General features: G+C 34.6%; 1 protein-coding gene across 1 annotated transcript in view; it reads right to left on the bottom strand.

Moving 5' to 3' along the window:
- Positions 1-17,554, bottom strand: part of LOC145721362 (contactin-1-like) — a 41,722-nt gene extending 24,168 nt beyond the window's left edge. Inside the window, exons 1-4 of the mRNA XM_081818952.1 lie at positions 17,495-17,554; positions 14,591-14,804; positions 12,032-12,144; positions 11,077-11,233 (exon numbers count right to left, since the gene is read on the bottom strand). Of these exons, the coding sequence (XP_081675078.1) occupies positions 11,077-11,233; positions 12,032-12,144; positions 14,591-14,804; positions 17,495-17,554 (544 nt within the window). The remainder of the gene's footprint in view (positions 1-11,076; positions 11,234-12,031; positions 12,145-14,590; positions 14,805-17,494) is intronic.
- Positions 17,555-18,733: the final 1,179 nt, after the last annotated feature.

Raw genomic sequence — 18,733 nt, 5'->3', positions numbered from 1 at the left:
GATCCCAGGACCCTGGGATCATGACCTGAGCTGAAGGCAGACGCTTAACGACTGAGCCACCCAGGTGTCCCAGGAGGGCACTTGTTATGATGAGCACTGGGTATTGTATGTAAGTGATGAATCACTGAATTCTACTCCTGAAGCCAATATTGAACTGTACATTAACTAACTAGAATTTAAATAAAAATTTGAAGGAAAAAAATGATAAATTCCTTTAATTTTCAACTCTTCTTTTCTACAGCAGTTACTTTATATAGGAGTCCCTTTTCATGCTAGGTTCCTTTAGCAATACTCTTTCCAGATTCTACCCTCCTAGTATAACTTTCTAAATTTAGAAAACACCACTAAATGCAGCCTTTGAGGGAAAGGGGTTGTCTCATAGATTTGGGTACTGTAGAGTATCTAATCTAAAATACAAAACAAAGCAAAAACATTTACAATTTTCTCATGATAGTAATTACTTAAACTGTTCCTTAAACATTTCTATTTATCCATTTAAATATTCTTTAACAGTGGTAGTGCTAAATATATATGTTTAATGATAAACCTGTGTTTACTGACTTTGGATCATAGTTCTCTCAATTTGATATAATCCTTGGTAATTTGTTCAACATTATTAATCCTTGTTTTAATCTCAAAATTCACATTGATTACCATTCCTTATTACTTCAATAAAAACAATCCTGCTTAAATTGTCTGCTCTTGAAGCTAACTTTGTATCTTTCCTGTAACTTTTCATGCCTCTACTGTACTTTTATGAAGCTGTTCTTTGACCTACTTTCCTCGTCTTCATTTTTCTATATCCTCATTTATTTATTTTATTTATTTACCTTATTATTCACCTTGTTACTTAACTTTTGATATTAAATAGAAATCCTTTTCTATTTCCTTGCCAATACACTCTCCAGTTTTTGCTCAGATGTTCACTCCCCAAAGAAAGTTTTACCATCCCCAGACCTGAGATAAATCTTGATCACTTTGAGCAAATGGCATTTTACTAGTTTAACAAACCCAATTCTAGACAATATGGAAAAGATTTTCTGAGAGTCTCTGGTAAAGGTCCTTCATTTTAAGATGGAGCTTGAATGGAGACAGACCCCTTCTTCCTTGGACATTATAAGGTCTGCATGCAATAATTCCTAGTTCTGCTGTAGCCATATTACAACCACAGAGAGGACGAGCCTTAAATGAATTTGATTCTGAGACATCTCATGTGGAGATGCAGGGGGTTGGGAGGAAATTTTTGAGATGCTGATTTCACTAAGGCCTAAAGACCACCTATTTCTTAAGCAATTTTGAGCTGAGGGTTTGTTACTGACAGCTGAAAACATTTTAATAGATACAAACTCTCCACTCAGCTATTTAAATTATTCTGTAACTAGAAGTAATGAATCCTTGTTTCCCTTGATCTCCTATATTAACCACACAAGCTGCCAACTTTGGGCAACGCCAACAACCATCTGCTATCTCTCTATCCAGGCTGGTATGAATTGCAGATAGTTACATAATTATGCCACTTGGTTCTCTGACAAATTTGTAATCTGACCTCAGCTGTTTTCTCAGTTTTGTTAGATGATGACTCTTCTTTTTTTTTAAATCTATCTCCACCTGGATGACTAATGGACATAGCATGAACTGGCACGTCAAAATTTGAACTCCTTATTTTCCCCGATCATCTATTTTTAGCAGATGATTCTGTTAAAGTAGATTATTCTGTTGGCCATTTCAGTAGATGATTCTGTTCGTTAATCTAAATTCTTTGAATTATGCCAAGTCCTCTTTCACATCCCTTATCAAATCATCAGAAAATATTGTTGGGTCTTGTTCCAAATAAATCCTGACTATATTTCTCACTTCTACTGTGACCATACCTGTCAAAGCTGACTTCATCTCCTGCTTGGACTATCACCTTTTGGCTTCTAATTGCTCTCCCTGTTTCTAGAAATTCACAGAGACTTTTTTCCCCCACCATTCATGAGATTTCTACTTCCTTCCAATGAACAGATAAAATAAGACTTGTAAAATATAAATCTGATCATGCCATTTCCCATCTTAAAATGCTTCAATAGCTTCTCATCATATTTAAGTAAAATCCAAATTCTTTAAGCAGGACCTGGAAACCTTGTGATGATTCAGGTTCCATCTACTTTTCTACCTTAATTTTGTCCACTCTCCCCCTGCCTTGCTCAACCCCAATAACATTGGTCTCCTTTCTGTTCCTTGAGAATCCAAACATATTCCTAGAATAGGGTTTTGTATTGTTCTAATAGGAGTACTTGTCCTCCAGATAACTGCATGGACCATTCACTCACTTCATTTGATTCTCTTTTCCAGTGTTATCCCATCAGAGCAAGCCATTCCTTCCACTCATATTGAAAACACAGCCCTTGCTGTATTCCATCACTATTTACCCACCTCCCTCTGCTTTACTTTCTTCTTCAGATATTATCACTATCTGTTGTTATATATTGATTGATCTTGCCTCCTCTCTTTAGAATGCAAGCTCTGTGAGGTTGGCTAGAGAAATAAGACCTCCACCCACACTCTTTTATGGAAGTTTTTCTCTCGAAATTACCAATAACTTTGTTATGGGCTGAATTTTGTCCCTTCAAAATCCCATGTGGAAGCCCTAACCCCCAGTACCTCAGAATGTGACTGTATTTAGAGATAGTCATTAAAGAGGTAATTAAGTTAAAATAAGGTCATTAGGGTCAGCTGTAATCCAGTATGACTGGTGTACTTATAAGAAGAAAAATCAGGACACAAACACACCCAGAGGGAAGACTACATGAAGATAGGGAGAAGACAGCCATCTATAATCCAAGGAAAAGGGCCTCAGAAGAAGCCAACCCTACCGACATCTTGATCTCAGCCTTCTAACCTCCAGAACAGTGAGGGTAAATTCTATCGTTTAAACCGCCCAGTCTGTGGTACTTCATTATGGTAGCCCTAGCAAGCTAATACACACCTGTAAAATGACAACTTCAGTACACTTTCTTACTCCTCCACTTCTTCAACCCCATTTTAACTTTTACAACTTTGAAATAAGTTATGTAAATTAGTATTTTAAAAATTATAATTTAACAACAACTACTACAACAGAACACCTGCATACTTAGCAGTCAATCAAAGACATAACATTGTCACCACCCTATCAGCCTCTTTCTGATTGCCCTCTGCCCTCTCACAAGGCAATACTGTACCGAATTTTGTGTTAATCATTCTCCTTTTTGGGAAGTTTTACATGTCATATGTATACCTCTTTAAACACTGCCTCATTATTTTCTGCTTTTGGACTTCATAAGTGGACTTAAATTGTATCTATTATTCTATGGCTTGTTCACATGCAATAAATATTTGAAGTGTTTTATAATGAGAATTCATTATTTTGCATAAAAATGAACCATATTTATCTAGCATCAATAACACTGAAATGCAAGCTTGAAAAAATATTTGCTACAAATATGGCATGGAAATGTTAATAACCTTGCTTTATAAATTGATCATAAAATGTTAAGGAAAATTATTAACATTAAACAGAGAAAAGAACATCAACAGACTTCCAAGAAATGAATATATAAGTAGCTATTAAATATATTAATATACTCATCTTAATAGTAATTAAAAATAATAAAAATTTTGAGAGAGTGTTTTTGCTTAATTAAAAAGAATTTCTGAATACTAAAATGCTAGTAAAAATTCTTTAATGATAAAATATGGGCATTGCTGCTTGGATAGCAATTTGGCAATTATCAAATATTTGCCAAGTCTTTGAAAGGCTCTGCCTTCTAATCCAGTAATTTTACTTCTAGGAAACTTTTCTAAAAAAATTGGAAATTCTGAATAAAAGGTTTTATCTACATTATGATCTTGTCATAACCCTGAAAAAGAAAATGTGGAGAGTAACTAAATGTAGTAGCCACATTGTTATCTGTGATTATTGGTGATCAAGTGGTATTAATCATTATTTTCTGTATCTTGGGTAAATCCCCTTTTAGATATTTTTGTGATAGAGCTTCAGTAATTACAGACTTTCTTGTCCTATAATTTTAATGGTGTTTCTAATAATATGAATTTCTATATCATGAAATCAATTCAGAAGTGAAGAGCCATTTTACTTATTTTCTTTAACTTCTTTTAACATTTCCAAAAATCCAGGTTTGGCTGGGGTTTTCTTGTTAGTTTTGATATTATCATGTAAACATACTTATTTTTGGAGAAAGTGTGCTGCGTTTCTTCTGGGAATTTCAGCAGCATTTCTTGTGCTTTCTCTGTTCGAATTCTGTCTGTCTCTGAGGTGAAAGGGTGATATCTACACTTCCTAGATGCTCTTGCCCGAGAGTCAGGGTGGGGAACTGGAAGGGCATGGAAACACAGAAGGCACTGCTGTTCTTGCAGGGAGGGGCAGGGCTCTGGGCCTCTAGGGTGTCTGAGCTACTGGGGGTGCCAGTGCCCTCAGGGCTTCCCCTGTGGTTCCCCCACTTGGATGCTGCAGGCAGATGGACCACCAGCAGGGGTTCCTTACAACAGCAATTTCTTGTTTTTCTCAAAGCCAGCAGACATTCACTCTAACAACTCCTACAAAAGGTTTTGTTTTCTCTTTTAAGAACCTAATTCAATACTTGATTAAACTATCCAGATACATTTCATCTTTCCTGAAAGATAATCATCTTTCACTGAAAGAGGAGAGAAAAGGAAGAACTTTAGAGAAAGCTATCGGTTGATCCTATGAGCTAGATTTTATCAGAAACTAGTTCAAACACTACAGAATTGATCAGAGATCCATAATATATTGACTAGTACAATGTGAATTCGCTCCCCATCACAGATAGTGTTTAAACTGAGGCTGAGAGAACATAAGCCGTGAATGTCTCGCGGGGAAGTCCAACCCTTGGAAAGGAGTCAAACAAGATGATCTAGACATTTTTCTCCAGCAACTTTATTATTTTGCTTTTCCAATCTTTTTATTACTAAATCTTACATATTTTGATAATTCATATAAGAAACATTCTAAAATGTACATTTTCCTCTCGGAAGTGTATAAAATGTCTCCCTATCCATTCTTTAGTCATTAGTCCTGGAAAACGTCTGGTAATTTACTTTGCATCTTAGAGCAGTAAAAAAACTTAAGTTATCCCATAAATTGATTCTTTCTGGAAGGGAAACTGCCTATTCTGATGGGCTGTCAGACTTGTTCTCTTCTTACCAACTCTCCTTTGTTCCACCCCACTGTATTGTCTACACTACACCAAAAATGATCTTCAATCAGGTTGCATCACTCATCCCTGTATGAGTGTAATGTATTCCACTGAGGCGTTTCCCAACCTAATTATTTCTAAGTCTAAATAGATGAAGAAAATAATATGTTGGGATTGTTGTGTTAATTTCCTAGTAGCTAAAAGAAACCTTGGAGAAGATCTAGGAAAACCCAAGTTAGTTTAGATGCAGAGGCGTTATCTTTAAGTCAAATTCAGAGATGCACAAAATATTATTTTGTTCAGATAATTTCTCCTCTATTTCCATGCTTGTTACAAAACTAGAAGTGTTAAGTACAGCTGTAATGTTGGAAAAGATTTTAAGTTCAAAGTTAATGAAATCTGAATTAATTTTATTTTAGAATTAATTTTATTTTATTATTTTTATTATTTTAGAGAGGGAGACAGAGAGGGTGGGGAGGGGCAGAGAGAGAGAGAGAATCTTCAGCAGGCTCCCTGCCCAAAGGAGAGCCCAACGTGGAGCTCGATCTTACAACCCTGAGATCATGACCTGAGCCGAAATCAAGAGTTGGATATTTAACCGATTGAGCCACCCCAAGTGCTCCTAGAGGTAATTTTAAATGTAAGCTGTTTGTCAGCCTAGAAATACATAGGCTGAATTTGTCCACTTGAACTCTCAAATTGATCCCACACAGAACATAGCAAAGGAAAACAAACTATTTGATTACTTCAAAATAGTTGGAGAGATAGCATTTCCTAAATAATAATATTTGATTGTGCCATAATCACAAATACATGTTTTTAAAGTTATGATGATGGACTTATAAGAATGGGTTAGTGTACAAGATTAGATGTTCAAAATAACTTCGGTTTTTGAAATGTTTACAGAAGTATCTGCAAACGTGATGATGTCAATATAGCATTTTGATTTCATAATGTATGGATTAAATCTAAACATCCCAACTATCCTCTTAGTCCTTTTATACTGCACTACTTACTTAGGTACTAGAGAAGGGAACCTGTGAGTAATGGAGTTAACATCTAAAGGTTGCACCTAGAGAAAGGCTTCCTAGCCCTTCCTCTCCTGCTACTGGGAAGAAGAGGACAAAGTGAAAACATAAAATGTGTTTTTCATCAGTGTTTAAATCAGTGGCTTTGGTTATATAGTCTAACTTAATAACGTGGAGTTACCAAAAGTAGTAGGTTAAATGATGAGATTACATCATCTCTGGTAACATCAGAATAAATTACAGATTTACTAGAAGCTACAAAATCAAAACAATGAGTATATAGCAACTTTAAATCAAATGGAAAAGATGCCTTGTTCTTTTAGAACCCACCCTAGACTTCACCACTGCCCTCTTTCCAGTCCAGTCCAGACCATCAACATCTTTTAATCATTCTATAATAATAACCTTGTAAATCATCTCCTTACATCTTTCTTCCCTACTATATATATTTTCCACAATCACCAAAGTGATTTTTCAAGTGCACAGGTCTGATCATGTTACTCCTACCACCTTAAAGTTTTCAAATGATTATGACTTGCCCTTAGGAAGAAGTCTGGCCTCTAAAATGCTCTTAAAAGTCTTTCTTGATTTGACCAAGATATCTGTTGTCTGTTTAAAACTAGAAAGAAAAATAAAAGCTCAAAATATACACATTCATACAAATAATGAATTGTATGCTTCTTGAGGATATTTAGTTATGATCACAGATGCTTGATAATCTAAATTCTAAAATTTATAGTGAATATGTAATAAGGCAAACTAGCTTATTAAAATTGATATTCAAAATATTTTGTAGCTATTTGCACTTTCTTAATTTAGCTCACACTGATAAATGAAAACAAAAGATTCTTAAAAGACAATATGGAATTTCTTAGGGATAGTATATTTCTGATGAATCATTTGTGGTGTTATATTTGCCTAGATGTGAGCTGTAAATATCTGATAGGGAATGATGTATTAAGACAGCAGTAACAGTGTTCAGGTCAGAGAGGAGTGGAGAAGCAAGCTACCATGTCTAATAATTTTCTAGACTATCTCTCATATGAAGTCTTAAGCTTTGTAAGAATCAAATTGTGGATTAGCACATGGCATAACACAAACCATGTGCTTAATGGGGAAGTATATCAACATTCTAGACAAATGAACTGTAATTTAAGTTACCCAAACTGTTCTTATAACTAAATTTTATTCTATGCAGAAATCATAAATTCATTTAACAAGTATTTGTTAAAACACTGTCATGTGCCAAATATGTCCCCTAGGAACTGGGGATTCAAAGGTTAAAGAAGTCAGACAAGAGCTTGTTCCCATGAAGCTTATGTTCAAATAAGGATGGAGATAGACAATAAGCAGTATAAATTAATAAGTAAGATAATTTTGAATAGTTATAAATATTATGAATAAAAGAGTGACATAGAATAGGGGGCTTTCTTAAATTGCTGTTCATACAAATCTTCTGAGTAGGTAACATCAGAGCAGAAAGAAAAATGACAAGAAGGAACCTGCCATGCCAAGATTCAGAGAATTCTAGGTAGCAGCAAGAACAAGTACAAATGGTTCAAGGTCAGGATAACATTGGTGCACGTTCAAGAAGAGAAAGAAGATCAGTGGAACAAAGATGAAATCACTTAATTGAGACAAGAGAGTTTGGCCAGATTATTATAGAGCACTATAGGCCATGGTAAGGAAATTAGATTTTACCCTATGGGATGTCTTTCTAAGCAGAGAATTGCATGATTTGATTTATGTATAAGAAGATCCCTTTGGTTGCTGAATAGCGAATGGAGGCCAAAACCGGAAGTCAAGAGAATCATTAGAATCACAGTAGGGCCAGCAAGGGATACTAGTGATGTGGAATAGGACAGATGTGGAAATTTAGGCATTTAATGTATATTTATTGAATGAATAAATAAATGAGTGAATAAATGAACAGCAGATGCTATTATTAACATTAAAATCTAGCAATGTACTTTCTTCCTGACTACATATTTTAGTCATGAAAATAGAAACTAGGGAAAGTATTAAGTCTTTTAAATTTATAAGAAAGCCTAAAATTTCTGTTTGCATTTACATGTTTCTCTCATTACAAATAATTTAAACAATTGGCAAATAAACCTAAGTTAAGAAAATTTTAGAATGGTATTATCCACCAAACATCTGACATTTCCTAATGTTAATTGTATAGTTTCTTTGTACAGTCATAGTTAGAATAAGAAATAAGTAATAGAAATTCTGCCTTAATAAGAACATTGTCCATTAGTTGGCAAAAAAGGGGAACTATTCTGAATATATTTGAGTTTTCTAAAAAAAAAAGCATACTCTGTGCCTTCTGTACGTGGGCTATTTCCACTGGGCTGTCAGAGGGTAACCGTGGTGTGCTGCGAGTGGTCCCTACCGCCTCCCAACAGCCAACTGCTAATTTTTTTAGGAAATTTATGAACAAGTTGTTAAAAACCACTGTTATTAAAATTGAAATTACATAAAATTCTTAATTAATGAGAAAGTCTAAAACACAGGGAGTAAATTCTCAAAACTCATCACTTCCTAATTATTTTACTGCATTTTAATGTTATCAATACTCTTAAGGTTATGCCTATAACACAACATTACTGCATTAATGGTGTGTTACTCAGCATCTCTTCTTGGCTCCACACTGAGTGATGTCATGTGGGAAGTTTGAAATCAGACATGATGGAAATATTTACACCACAGAAATTGGCAAATGAAACCAGGGCTCCCCCTACCCCAGGAGAGCTTGTTGTTTCACATTAACTGGCACGTCACTAGTTATACCTATGCTGATGCTCCTGTCACTACTTCAGCATCTCCAGCTACAAACTTCTGTAGTCTAAACCCATGAAACTGGGTTCAGCTCCACATTAGGGATGATAAATGAAGAGTAAGGAAATGAAGAGAGCAACAGTGGGCTATGACAGACTTCTTGACAGGGAAGGTCAGTTTTCAAAAGCAATTTACTGGGTTAGTTTGCACCTCACCACCCTTGAAATAATGTCCACATTTCCCTCTCATTTCCTTTAGTGGAACAGCCTGATTTAAGTGTGAAACTACTGGAAGTGTGTGCTATCAAAGTTCAGAATGTAGAAAGTGTTTTAAAAACAAAAAGATGCCATTTTCTCCTATCAAATTAGTAATGGCTAAAAAAGAAGAGACTAACATCCAAGTAGTGCAGTGGGAAGATTAATTTATAAAAAATGTATTCAAAATAGCATTTTATTATAGTGAAAACTGAAATGGGTAGATAAATTTTGTACATTTGTTTGAGAGAATATTATGTATAATTTTAAGTGAAATTTACAAAATTTTGAATGACATGGGGACTGACTGTTCATGTAACATGATTCATAAAAGTTGGATATAACATGATACATTTAATAGAAACAAAACTATAAAATTACATATGTTTATAAGAGAACTAGAAGTAAATTCCACTGAACATTAATTGTAGCTACTTTAGACTATTTGGAATATGACTGATTTTTTTTCCTTTCAAATTTTGGTAATTTCCAAAATTTCTAAAGAGACATTATAATAATGTCTAAACTAAAAAAAAAAATTCAATGTAAATTAAATTTATGAGAAAACCTATTTAAACAATTTGTAAATAAATCCAAACTTAAATAAGAAAATTCTAGAATGGTACTATTCACCAAATATTTGACATTTCCAAGTGTTAATTCTACAGTTTCTTTGTTCAGTTAGGGTCAGACTAAAAATTTTAGCATTCAAGAATTGATTATTAGTTAAATATCTAACATATTCATCTATTTAGCTATAAATCAGCATTGTTTTCTAAATCAGTTATTCTTCTCTTTAATTCAGCATCTCGTAGAATTTCAGAGTCTCATAAAACTCTCAAATTAACATCAATTTTAATTCATTATAATTAGACTATATCATGCAGGGTGAGAAAAAAGTATCAACATTTAAATAATAGAGTTCTACAAATCCCAAAAAGAGAGGAGGTCACTGGCTCAAGTATTTATTTTGGATTAGCCAGTGCTGTGAGAAATAGAGTTTGCAGAAAAAGAACACATATGCTGAGGCACAGAGAGAGATGGTAAAGGAAGGAGCTACCATCTACTGTCTTTCTATTTTATTACTATATTAATATGTGTAGGACAAAGAAAAAGGAGTTAAGAGAGTATTAATAGTAGTCCAGTGCATTTCCTTTTGTTATAAGAGAAGTTTGGATATTATTATCTAATGGTCTAGTGTTATGTAAAACTATAATGCATTATGGTATTTTTTTAAAAGATTTTATTTATTTATTTGAGAGAGAGAGAATGAGAGAGAGCACATGAGAGGGGGGAGGGTCAGAGGGAGAAGCAGACTCCCTGCCGAGCAGGGACCCCGACGCGGGACTCGATCCCGGGACTCCAGGATCATGACTGAGCCAAAGGCAGTCACTTAACCAACTGAGCCACCCAGGTGCCCCATTATGGTATTTTTTTAACTGAAGTATAGTTGACACACAATGTTACAAGTATACTACATGGTGATTCAACAAGTATGTATGTTATGCTATGCTCACCATAAGTGTAGCGACCATCTGTTACCATACAATGCTATTACCATACCTGCATTATGGTATTTTAATTATGCTTTGTCATCCAGATAATAATCAAAAAGAATGAGGTATGTTTAAAAGTTACTTTTGTGATTTATAACGGAAGAAATACCAAGTTTCAGGACATCCTTGACATTTCAAATTTACCTAGGAAAACATTGACATTGGTGTGCATATCAATCCTACCTTTACTCTTGAGAATCTATATGGTCTAAAAACTTACAAGTACTTAATGGAAATGTGTCTCAAATGACTGGCTTACCTGAAATTTTGACTTGAGACACTACTCCATCTCCTCCATCACTGTGTGCACGAACCTCTACAACATACTCTCCATCCCTGGGGATTGGGACTTCTATGGAGTGTTTATGAGTTGAATACAGCTTGCCATCATGCTGGCCATCAGGTCTATAGAGTACCTGAAAAAGTGCCAAAAGATGTATATTTAATAAAGTGGACTAATGAGCCAATGCCAAAACACTAAAACCATAATAAAAATGCTTTAGACTTTTATTAGTAATAAAAAAATTTTAGGAACTATGTGTAACACTAGCTGGAAAACTCATTTTTAATTCACAAAAGTTGATTTCACCTATTTTTTAGGGTTATCCAAGGGGAAGTTCCTTAAGCATCTTTTTTTTTTTTTAAATGTCCTAAAATAAGGAGAGGGAAAAATGTGGGGTTTTTTTTCTTACAGAATAGGTATAAAATGAGGGCTCTTTCAACATATTGAAGTCATCTTAAAACATTGCCTCACAATTTAATTTTTTCACATTATTCCTAAAATTTGGTATCCAATAAAAGATGTGTGATATAGGGAATATATGGAAATAATCTTTTTTCCTTTTTATGTTCATTTATGGAAGGTAACTCAATACATCAGTTTGCTGTGCATTAGGCAACACTATCTTAATCACTGCCAAACAAAAATGGATTCTTTCTCCTCTTTATGCACTGATTATTTTAACAACTCTATTCCTTAAAGCAGTTATTCTACCTATCTTGTTCAGTTGACATAGCATTTTTGTAGAATTCACTCAAGATCTTTGCACATTTCAAAATTTAACATGGTACTATGTCATTTGATTCTGCTGTATAGCTAGAATAGGAAAGCTGAATGGGTTTTGGTACAACAAACCTCAATCAAGTCCAAACATCAGTCACTCTTTGTAAGAATAAAGCCCATGTGGGGAATAATCCAGTAATCTTTTACATACCTTATACCCTGTCACTGTCGATTCATTTGATAGTGCGACCACATGATCCCAGGTGATTATGTAGCGTGAACCAGACCTTACGGAACTGATGATCCTTGGCGGCTGGCTTGGAGCTATGGAAAGTAATAATATGCAAGTGACAGCCACCGTCTCCAACTTCAGTTCTGCAAACTGCCTCAAGTCAGTGATGATAATGATGTGACAACAAGAGCTAATTTTGATGAGTGCTTACTGCACGCCATACACTAGACTAAGCACTTTATATCCTTGGGTTCATTAATGTACCCATGGCCCTGTGAGGTAGGTAATATAACTATCTTTTATTCTCTTGTCATTATTCTTTACTTAGGTTTCTTTTCTCACCAGCCTTTTGTAACTGCTGTTTTCAAGGTCATCAATCACCTCCAGTTGGCCAAATCTAATGTCACATTTTATTCTTTCAGATTTAATACTTTTGCAGCATTCCACAGAGTTGACCTTCTAATCGCTTTCTGAATCTCATTCTTTTCTTAAATTCATGTTCTTTTAACATCTGGGTTTCCTCCTACCTCTCCGGCTGCTCCTTCTCATTAACCATCCTGTCCTGGCTCCATGTCCTGTGCCTAATTTCTGGATGTTGACATGACCTAGGACTTGATCCTGAGTACCCTCTCTCCTCTATTTATGAATTTTCCCTAAATCTTGCATCTGAGCCCATGGCTTTAATAATTCACAATTTTATCTCAGGGCTAATCTTTCTCTTGACCTCTAGAAGAATGTGTCCAATTGCCTCTCTTTACTTGAATGTCTAAAAGTCTTCTCAACTGTAATCAAGATGGAACATTTGCCATGTACCCCCAAATCTTCCTCTCTGTGGGTCTTTCCCATTTTTGGCAAATGACACAATTGGACTCCCAGTTTCTGAATCAAAAATCCAGTACTCAGTCTTCCATTCCATCTAAGCCAACATCTAAACCAGCACCAAGATGTCAAATCTTTCCACAGAAAATTTTCCACTTCTCTCTATATCCATTATCACTTAATTCCAACCACTACGTAAAATTGTCCCCCATTGGCTCTTTTATTTTTACTCTTACTCCATCACCACCCATTGTCCATCCAGAAGCCAGAATGATGTAAAAAATATATGAATTAGATATCACTCTCTGCCTTAAAATCTTCCAATGGCTCTTATGAAACTTAGAAAAAACTCTTAACTCCTAACATGACCTACAACTACGAGACCCTTCATATTTCAATCCCAGCACACTTCCTCCTTCTCACCTCCAGCCTACACCCTGGCCCCCCTGGCCTTTCTACACTTAAGGCATACCAAACTATTCCCACCTTAAGGCTTTACACTAGTTACTTTCTCTACCTGAAATAATCCCTTCCCTGCCAATCGTCACATCACGTGGGTCCTTCTTATGACTCATATACTCAGATATCTGACTTAAATGGCATCTTCTCAGAGAGGCTTTTCCTGACCACTCAATTGGGGTTTAACTCCCACCCAAGTCACTTTCAATTTTATCATCTGTTTATTCATTTTATTGCCCTGTCATCTGATATTATCATACATACTTATTTGTCAGGTTTTTTTTTTTTTTTTTTTTTTTTTTTTTCCCCAAGTCCTTCCATTGGGTTGTAAATCCTATGACAAGAGGCTCTGGATCTGGCTTGATCCCTTCTGTATCCTCAACCACTAGAACAGTGATGGGCACATAGTATACTTTGGATGAATGAATAAATGGAAAAAAGAACAAAGAAACGAATGTTCCTTTTACAAATTAGAAAACAGGTTTAAAGGTGTGAGGTAATTTGTCTTTCTTCACACATTTAGTAAGTGGCAAAAACAGATCTGAAACCCATATCCGACATCAAAATCTGCCACTTTACCCCGTGTTCAGTTACCTTTTCGCCAAGTGATTTCATAAATTGTCAAACCCTAATAGTACTCATGTCTTTAAATCCTTGCAAAACTCCCTAGAGCCTCAAATATAAATTCTCTTCTTGAACATGGGTTCAAGAAGGAGATATCAAAGTGAAGCCAGAGAGGCAAGAATGCCTGGAAGATCTAAGCAGGGTAGGCAGTCTTGTTATATAAACAGTGAGAACATACAGTAATAAGAGAGCAAACAGACTGCTACAACATTCAGCTTGCATTTGCACTGTGCACTGACAAAGGCTTATAAATAAAAGCATAGAAAATAAGCAGAATTTTAATTTTCTCATGTTACTGATGCAGTCCTATTAAAAACAATGTTAAAAATAAAAACAGAGAAGACAAATTAATTATCTAATGATACAAAATTTTGGGGGGTAGCCTTTACAAAGACAGGTTCTATAATTTTATTTCTATAGTAAAACATTAAATGTGTGAAGGCATGGTCCACATTTTTTTCATCATATACAATAACTAACAACTTTTTTTTTTTTAAATCTTGGGTGATTGTCAAGGATAAAATTGAAAACTGAATGTACTAAGACTGCTAGGTAGTAAATTTCTCTCAAATGTACCTGTATCAGGATTGAATCGATATTTCTTGACAAGTCTAAAATGTAGATGTTGAAACTCACGTGCTTTCTTGGTGAAGGTCTCAATCATGTCACTGGGAGGCCCACACCCTGCACTATTGCAGGCCCTGACTTCCACAAAGTACTGGGTATCGGGCAGAAGGTTCTCTAGCCTGGCTGAGTACTCTTGGCTGGTGACTTGAACTCTGTGTGCAGCTGCTTCTTTGTCATGGGCAGCCCAGTACCGAATCTGCAAACATTCAAACTGAGTGAGATTCTTTCATGATTCAGACATTTCAATTGTGAATATCCTTTTCAATTGGTTCTGACACCAGTGATGTGGGCTGAGTGTCATATACTCAAGTCTTAGTGCTACTTACACTTCTGTTAGTCAGACTATGGCAAGGCACAGAACGTAGATCTATTAAAGATGTCAAAGACAAATCAAAGGCTCACCTCATGGCCTGAAATAGTCTCACACTAACACGAGAAAAAAAAAACCAAAAAACTGCATACAATTTACCTTCAAAATACAACACTGGTCTCTGTTTGGAAGTATTTCCACAATAATTTTTATCCTTTATTTCCTGTTTTATTACTGTTTATATGATGTCAAATTTGTTATGAGTCATTGATAAAACAGTTTGACAGGAATAAACTTTTTTTGACAGAAACAGTCATTATGTGGCCTAACCACACCAGTGTAATAACTTTCTGTGAGCTCATTTCAGAAGTATGCATGCAAAATCATTTCCTTTGAACCTATATTGAGGCCAGATATCAAAGAAAAAAATTATACCTAATAATTAGTTGAGGAACTTATTTATCCTTAAAATAAATTTATCTTAAAAAATGTTATCCAGTTGTGATTAGAACTGATCACTTTTACCAACCAATATATCAATGACAGTCTTCTTTGTCTCTTAAAGTTTAAGTAAAAGTTGTGAATTATGATTTTCATCCTTCTAATAAGGCTGTTTTATTGGTCAGAAATCTGTATATCTAAGGTGTAAATGAAAAGGAGAGGAATGTTTATAAATATACTGGTATTTTACATATTTAGATTCCCTGTCTATAAAGTAATGGAAATTTAATTTCACAATTAACCAAAGTGCTTAGACAATAATATCTAATATTTATATAATCTTGAGTGATTCATTTAAATAAAACAAATTAAACCATTATAAAATGGAACTAGATAGCTCGAATTCACTTGGTAACAAAGTAAGGTTTATATGTAGAATGAGCACATTTCAGAGCAAAGGCTAGTTACTAAATTGCTAATGGTTTCCTTGGCAATATTTTTATTTTGATTACTAGTATTCATTTTTCTCATGTCGATAATACTCTTCCTAATGGTTTTGATAGGATCTCCTTGGCATTCCTGTCATCTGACCAGAAGGATGGCCTCAGAACCAAGGAAGTAGAATTGCACCAAATGTCTCCAGAAGCAGATCTCGGTTGGCAGACAAGACTTTCTAAGGAGGGGAGCCTCCTCGAGAAGGAATGTTTCTGGGTTCTGAAAGTGTTCAAGCAGTGAGTACATTCATCTGAGGAGGGCGATGGCCTATATTTTAGTGAGCATTTGAACTAGATAATACATAAGGCCTCTTCTATTGCTTGACTAAAGAGAAATAAAATGAACATTTGTATTATAATGAAATGCCAGGCACTAAAGTAGTATTATCCTCATACATTATCTTCACAACGAATCTAGAATGTATTATAGCAATCAAAACCAAAGTCCTTGAAGTTCATGCATTTTTATATGTATGCTTATTGACTGAGATGTATACCACATTTCAAAATCTTCATTCCATTATAACAACTTTTCTATCCAGTTTAAAGAAGAGAAGTTTTTTAACCAGATTAATATAATAAAGACCATTTCTAGAAGATGCTATGTACAAAAATGAGGAATTAAAGTGACAAAATTTTTCTGCCTTTTCAAATTTCCATGAGGCATTTTGGCAATACAAAAGAAAAGAACAAAGCTTTCCTTAATTTACTATTTACACCTATATCTGAAATGAGAAATGACTTTATTCATCTAATTTTAGCAGGGATTGTATGGTCAGTCTCTTTTAAAATTCACAATTAATTAAAGCAGTGACTTATCTATGCCTTTGTAACTAGGGAGCAGAAAGAATTATTAAGTGTGCCAAATAGATTTCCTTATTTTATAATATGAGAGTTTGAAATTTTCACAGTATCGTTACTCTTTACAAATGAAAGCATCTGAGACAAAATGATTTAATAATCTGTCCCTCTTTAAAGTATATGTTTACATAAAACTTACAATGTTTTTGAAGTATACTAAAATAAACAGTAGATACATATATGTAATATATGGTACCATCTTTTTTCACTGAACTAGCCACTGGTCATGCACTTCATTTCCAAATAGATAATAAATTTGGGCTGTTGCTTCTTGATCATCTCACTGAGTTTCTCAATATGGTGAAACGCTGACAGTAATCTGTGAGAAAATTGCTTGGAGTGAAGTGTACAACCTGTAGTCATGGAGCAGAACACATATGTTGCTTTTGACTAATCACTAGGGACACCAAAAGAGAGCCTGGATGAAGTAGAAATGGATTATCATGACTAGAAAATATATACATACATCCATAGATTGGGTCCTGCTTTATGGATAGTAAACCATAAATTCATCTTCATCTGTTACAGTAACAAAAAATGTATTTATTTTTATTTAATGATGTGGCATTTTATAATTTTCACTCTTTGTCTACATGTTTCTAAAATCCCCACAGCATCCTTCGTCTATTGTAAACCTGTCATAGTGCTTATTAAACAATTATGAAACTGCCTCATGACTTGTCTTTCTCAACCACTACTAATTTAGAAACTCTTTGCAGAAAGGTATTTATCATTTATTTTTGGTGCATAGGACTGCATTTGAAGTATGACACTCTTTCACTCATTGAACAAATAGTTATCAGGTACCCACTTTGTACCAGTTACTGTGCTAGGTGCTGGGAATGCAGTGAGGACCCAAGCCGACATGTTCATTGCTGTTCTAGATCTCATTAAATAAATTAAATAAAGGAAGAAATCAAAATGTTTAAGCTCACACAAAATCACTAATATCTCGGACAGAGAGATCTAAGTATATCATTTTGCCTCAAGAAAGCTTACTCTTTACAAATGTATTAGGAAGCTAAAATGAAAAACCTTAGCAAAAGAATATTATACTTTCCATAAATTTGTGTGCTACACTAATACCACTTTTGTACAAAGATAATATAGTTATATCTCTTCCCAGAAAATTTTAAGAAATTTGCAGGAAAAATGACTCTTTTAACCAAGGGGTTTAGAATATAGAAATGGATGTTACAATTATGGAAGTGCCTAAAGATGTTTAGTACTTTTGAAAATTAGGCTTGCTCCATTTTACTATTTTCTACTTTGATAAACCTTTGTATCAGATTTCTTTTTTTTTTTTAAGATTTTATTTATTTATTTGACAGAGAGAGCACAAGCAGAGGGAGTGGCAGGCAGAGGGAGAAGCAGGATCCCTGCAGAGCAAGGAGTCCAATGAGGGGCTCGATGCAGGGTTTGATGTGGGGCTCGATCCCAGGACCCTGGGATCATGACCTAAGCTGGAGGCAGATGCTTAACTGACTGAGCCACCCAGGCGCCCCTGTATCAGATTTCTAAGTTCTGTCCTTTTAATCTGAATTTTCTGAAAAAAAAAAAAAAACAATCATGTGACAAGTGAAAATTCCTTTGTTAAGGATATAATACAGTATTTCCAAAAAAATTTTAATGTGGTTATTAAGTGAAAAAAATGAGATGTTGACATAAAAAAATCTCAATCTCTAAAAATATATTATATAATAACTATATTATCCAAATCCCAGACTACTTTGATTATTAGCATATTCCATGGGAAAGGAATAGCAATAATATAAATTATTCAAATTTGTATCCTTACACCTTTTGGGAACTATTCAAAATTTGACCACTGGTGCTGGGACCAACCAATTCTATGTAGGCTTCAATTAGCTTCTTGTAAGGGTTTGCCAAAAAGATAAAGCATCTTTGTACCCGAGTTTCCCCTTTTCCTGTTCATTATGCTTTTTCCTCATACTTGCTCCCTGGGTTCATATTAAAACAAACAAACAAATAACAACAACAACAATTATCATATGATCTCACTGATATGTGGTATTTGACAAATAA

The sequence above is a fragment of the Leptonychotes weddellii genome, chromosome 5 (genome assembly GCF_054177405.1).
Source record: "Leptonychotes weddellii isolate Sample4059 chromosome 5, ASM5417740v2, whole genome shotgun sequence".
NCBI lineage: Eukaryota > Metazoa > Chordata > Mammalia > Carnivora > Phocidae > Leptonychotes > Leptonychotes weddellii.
The sequence above is the reverse complement of the archived record's forward strand: the minus strand, read 5'-3'. Positions and strand labels throughout refer to the sequence as shown.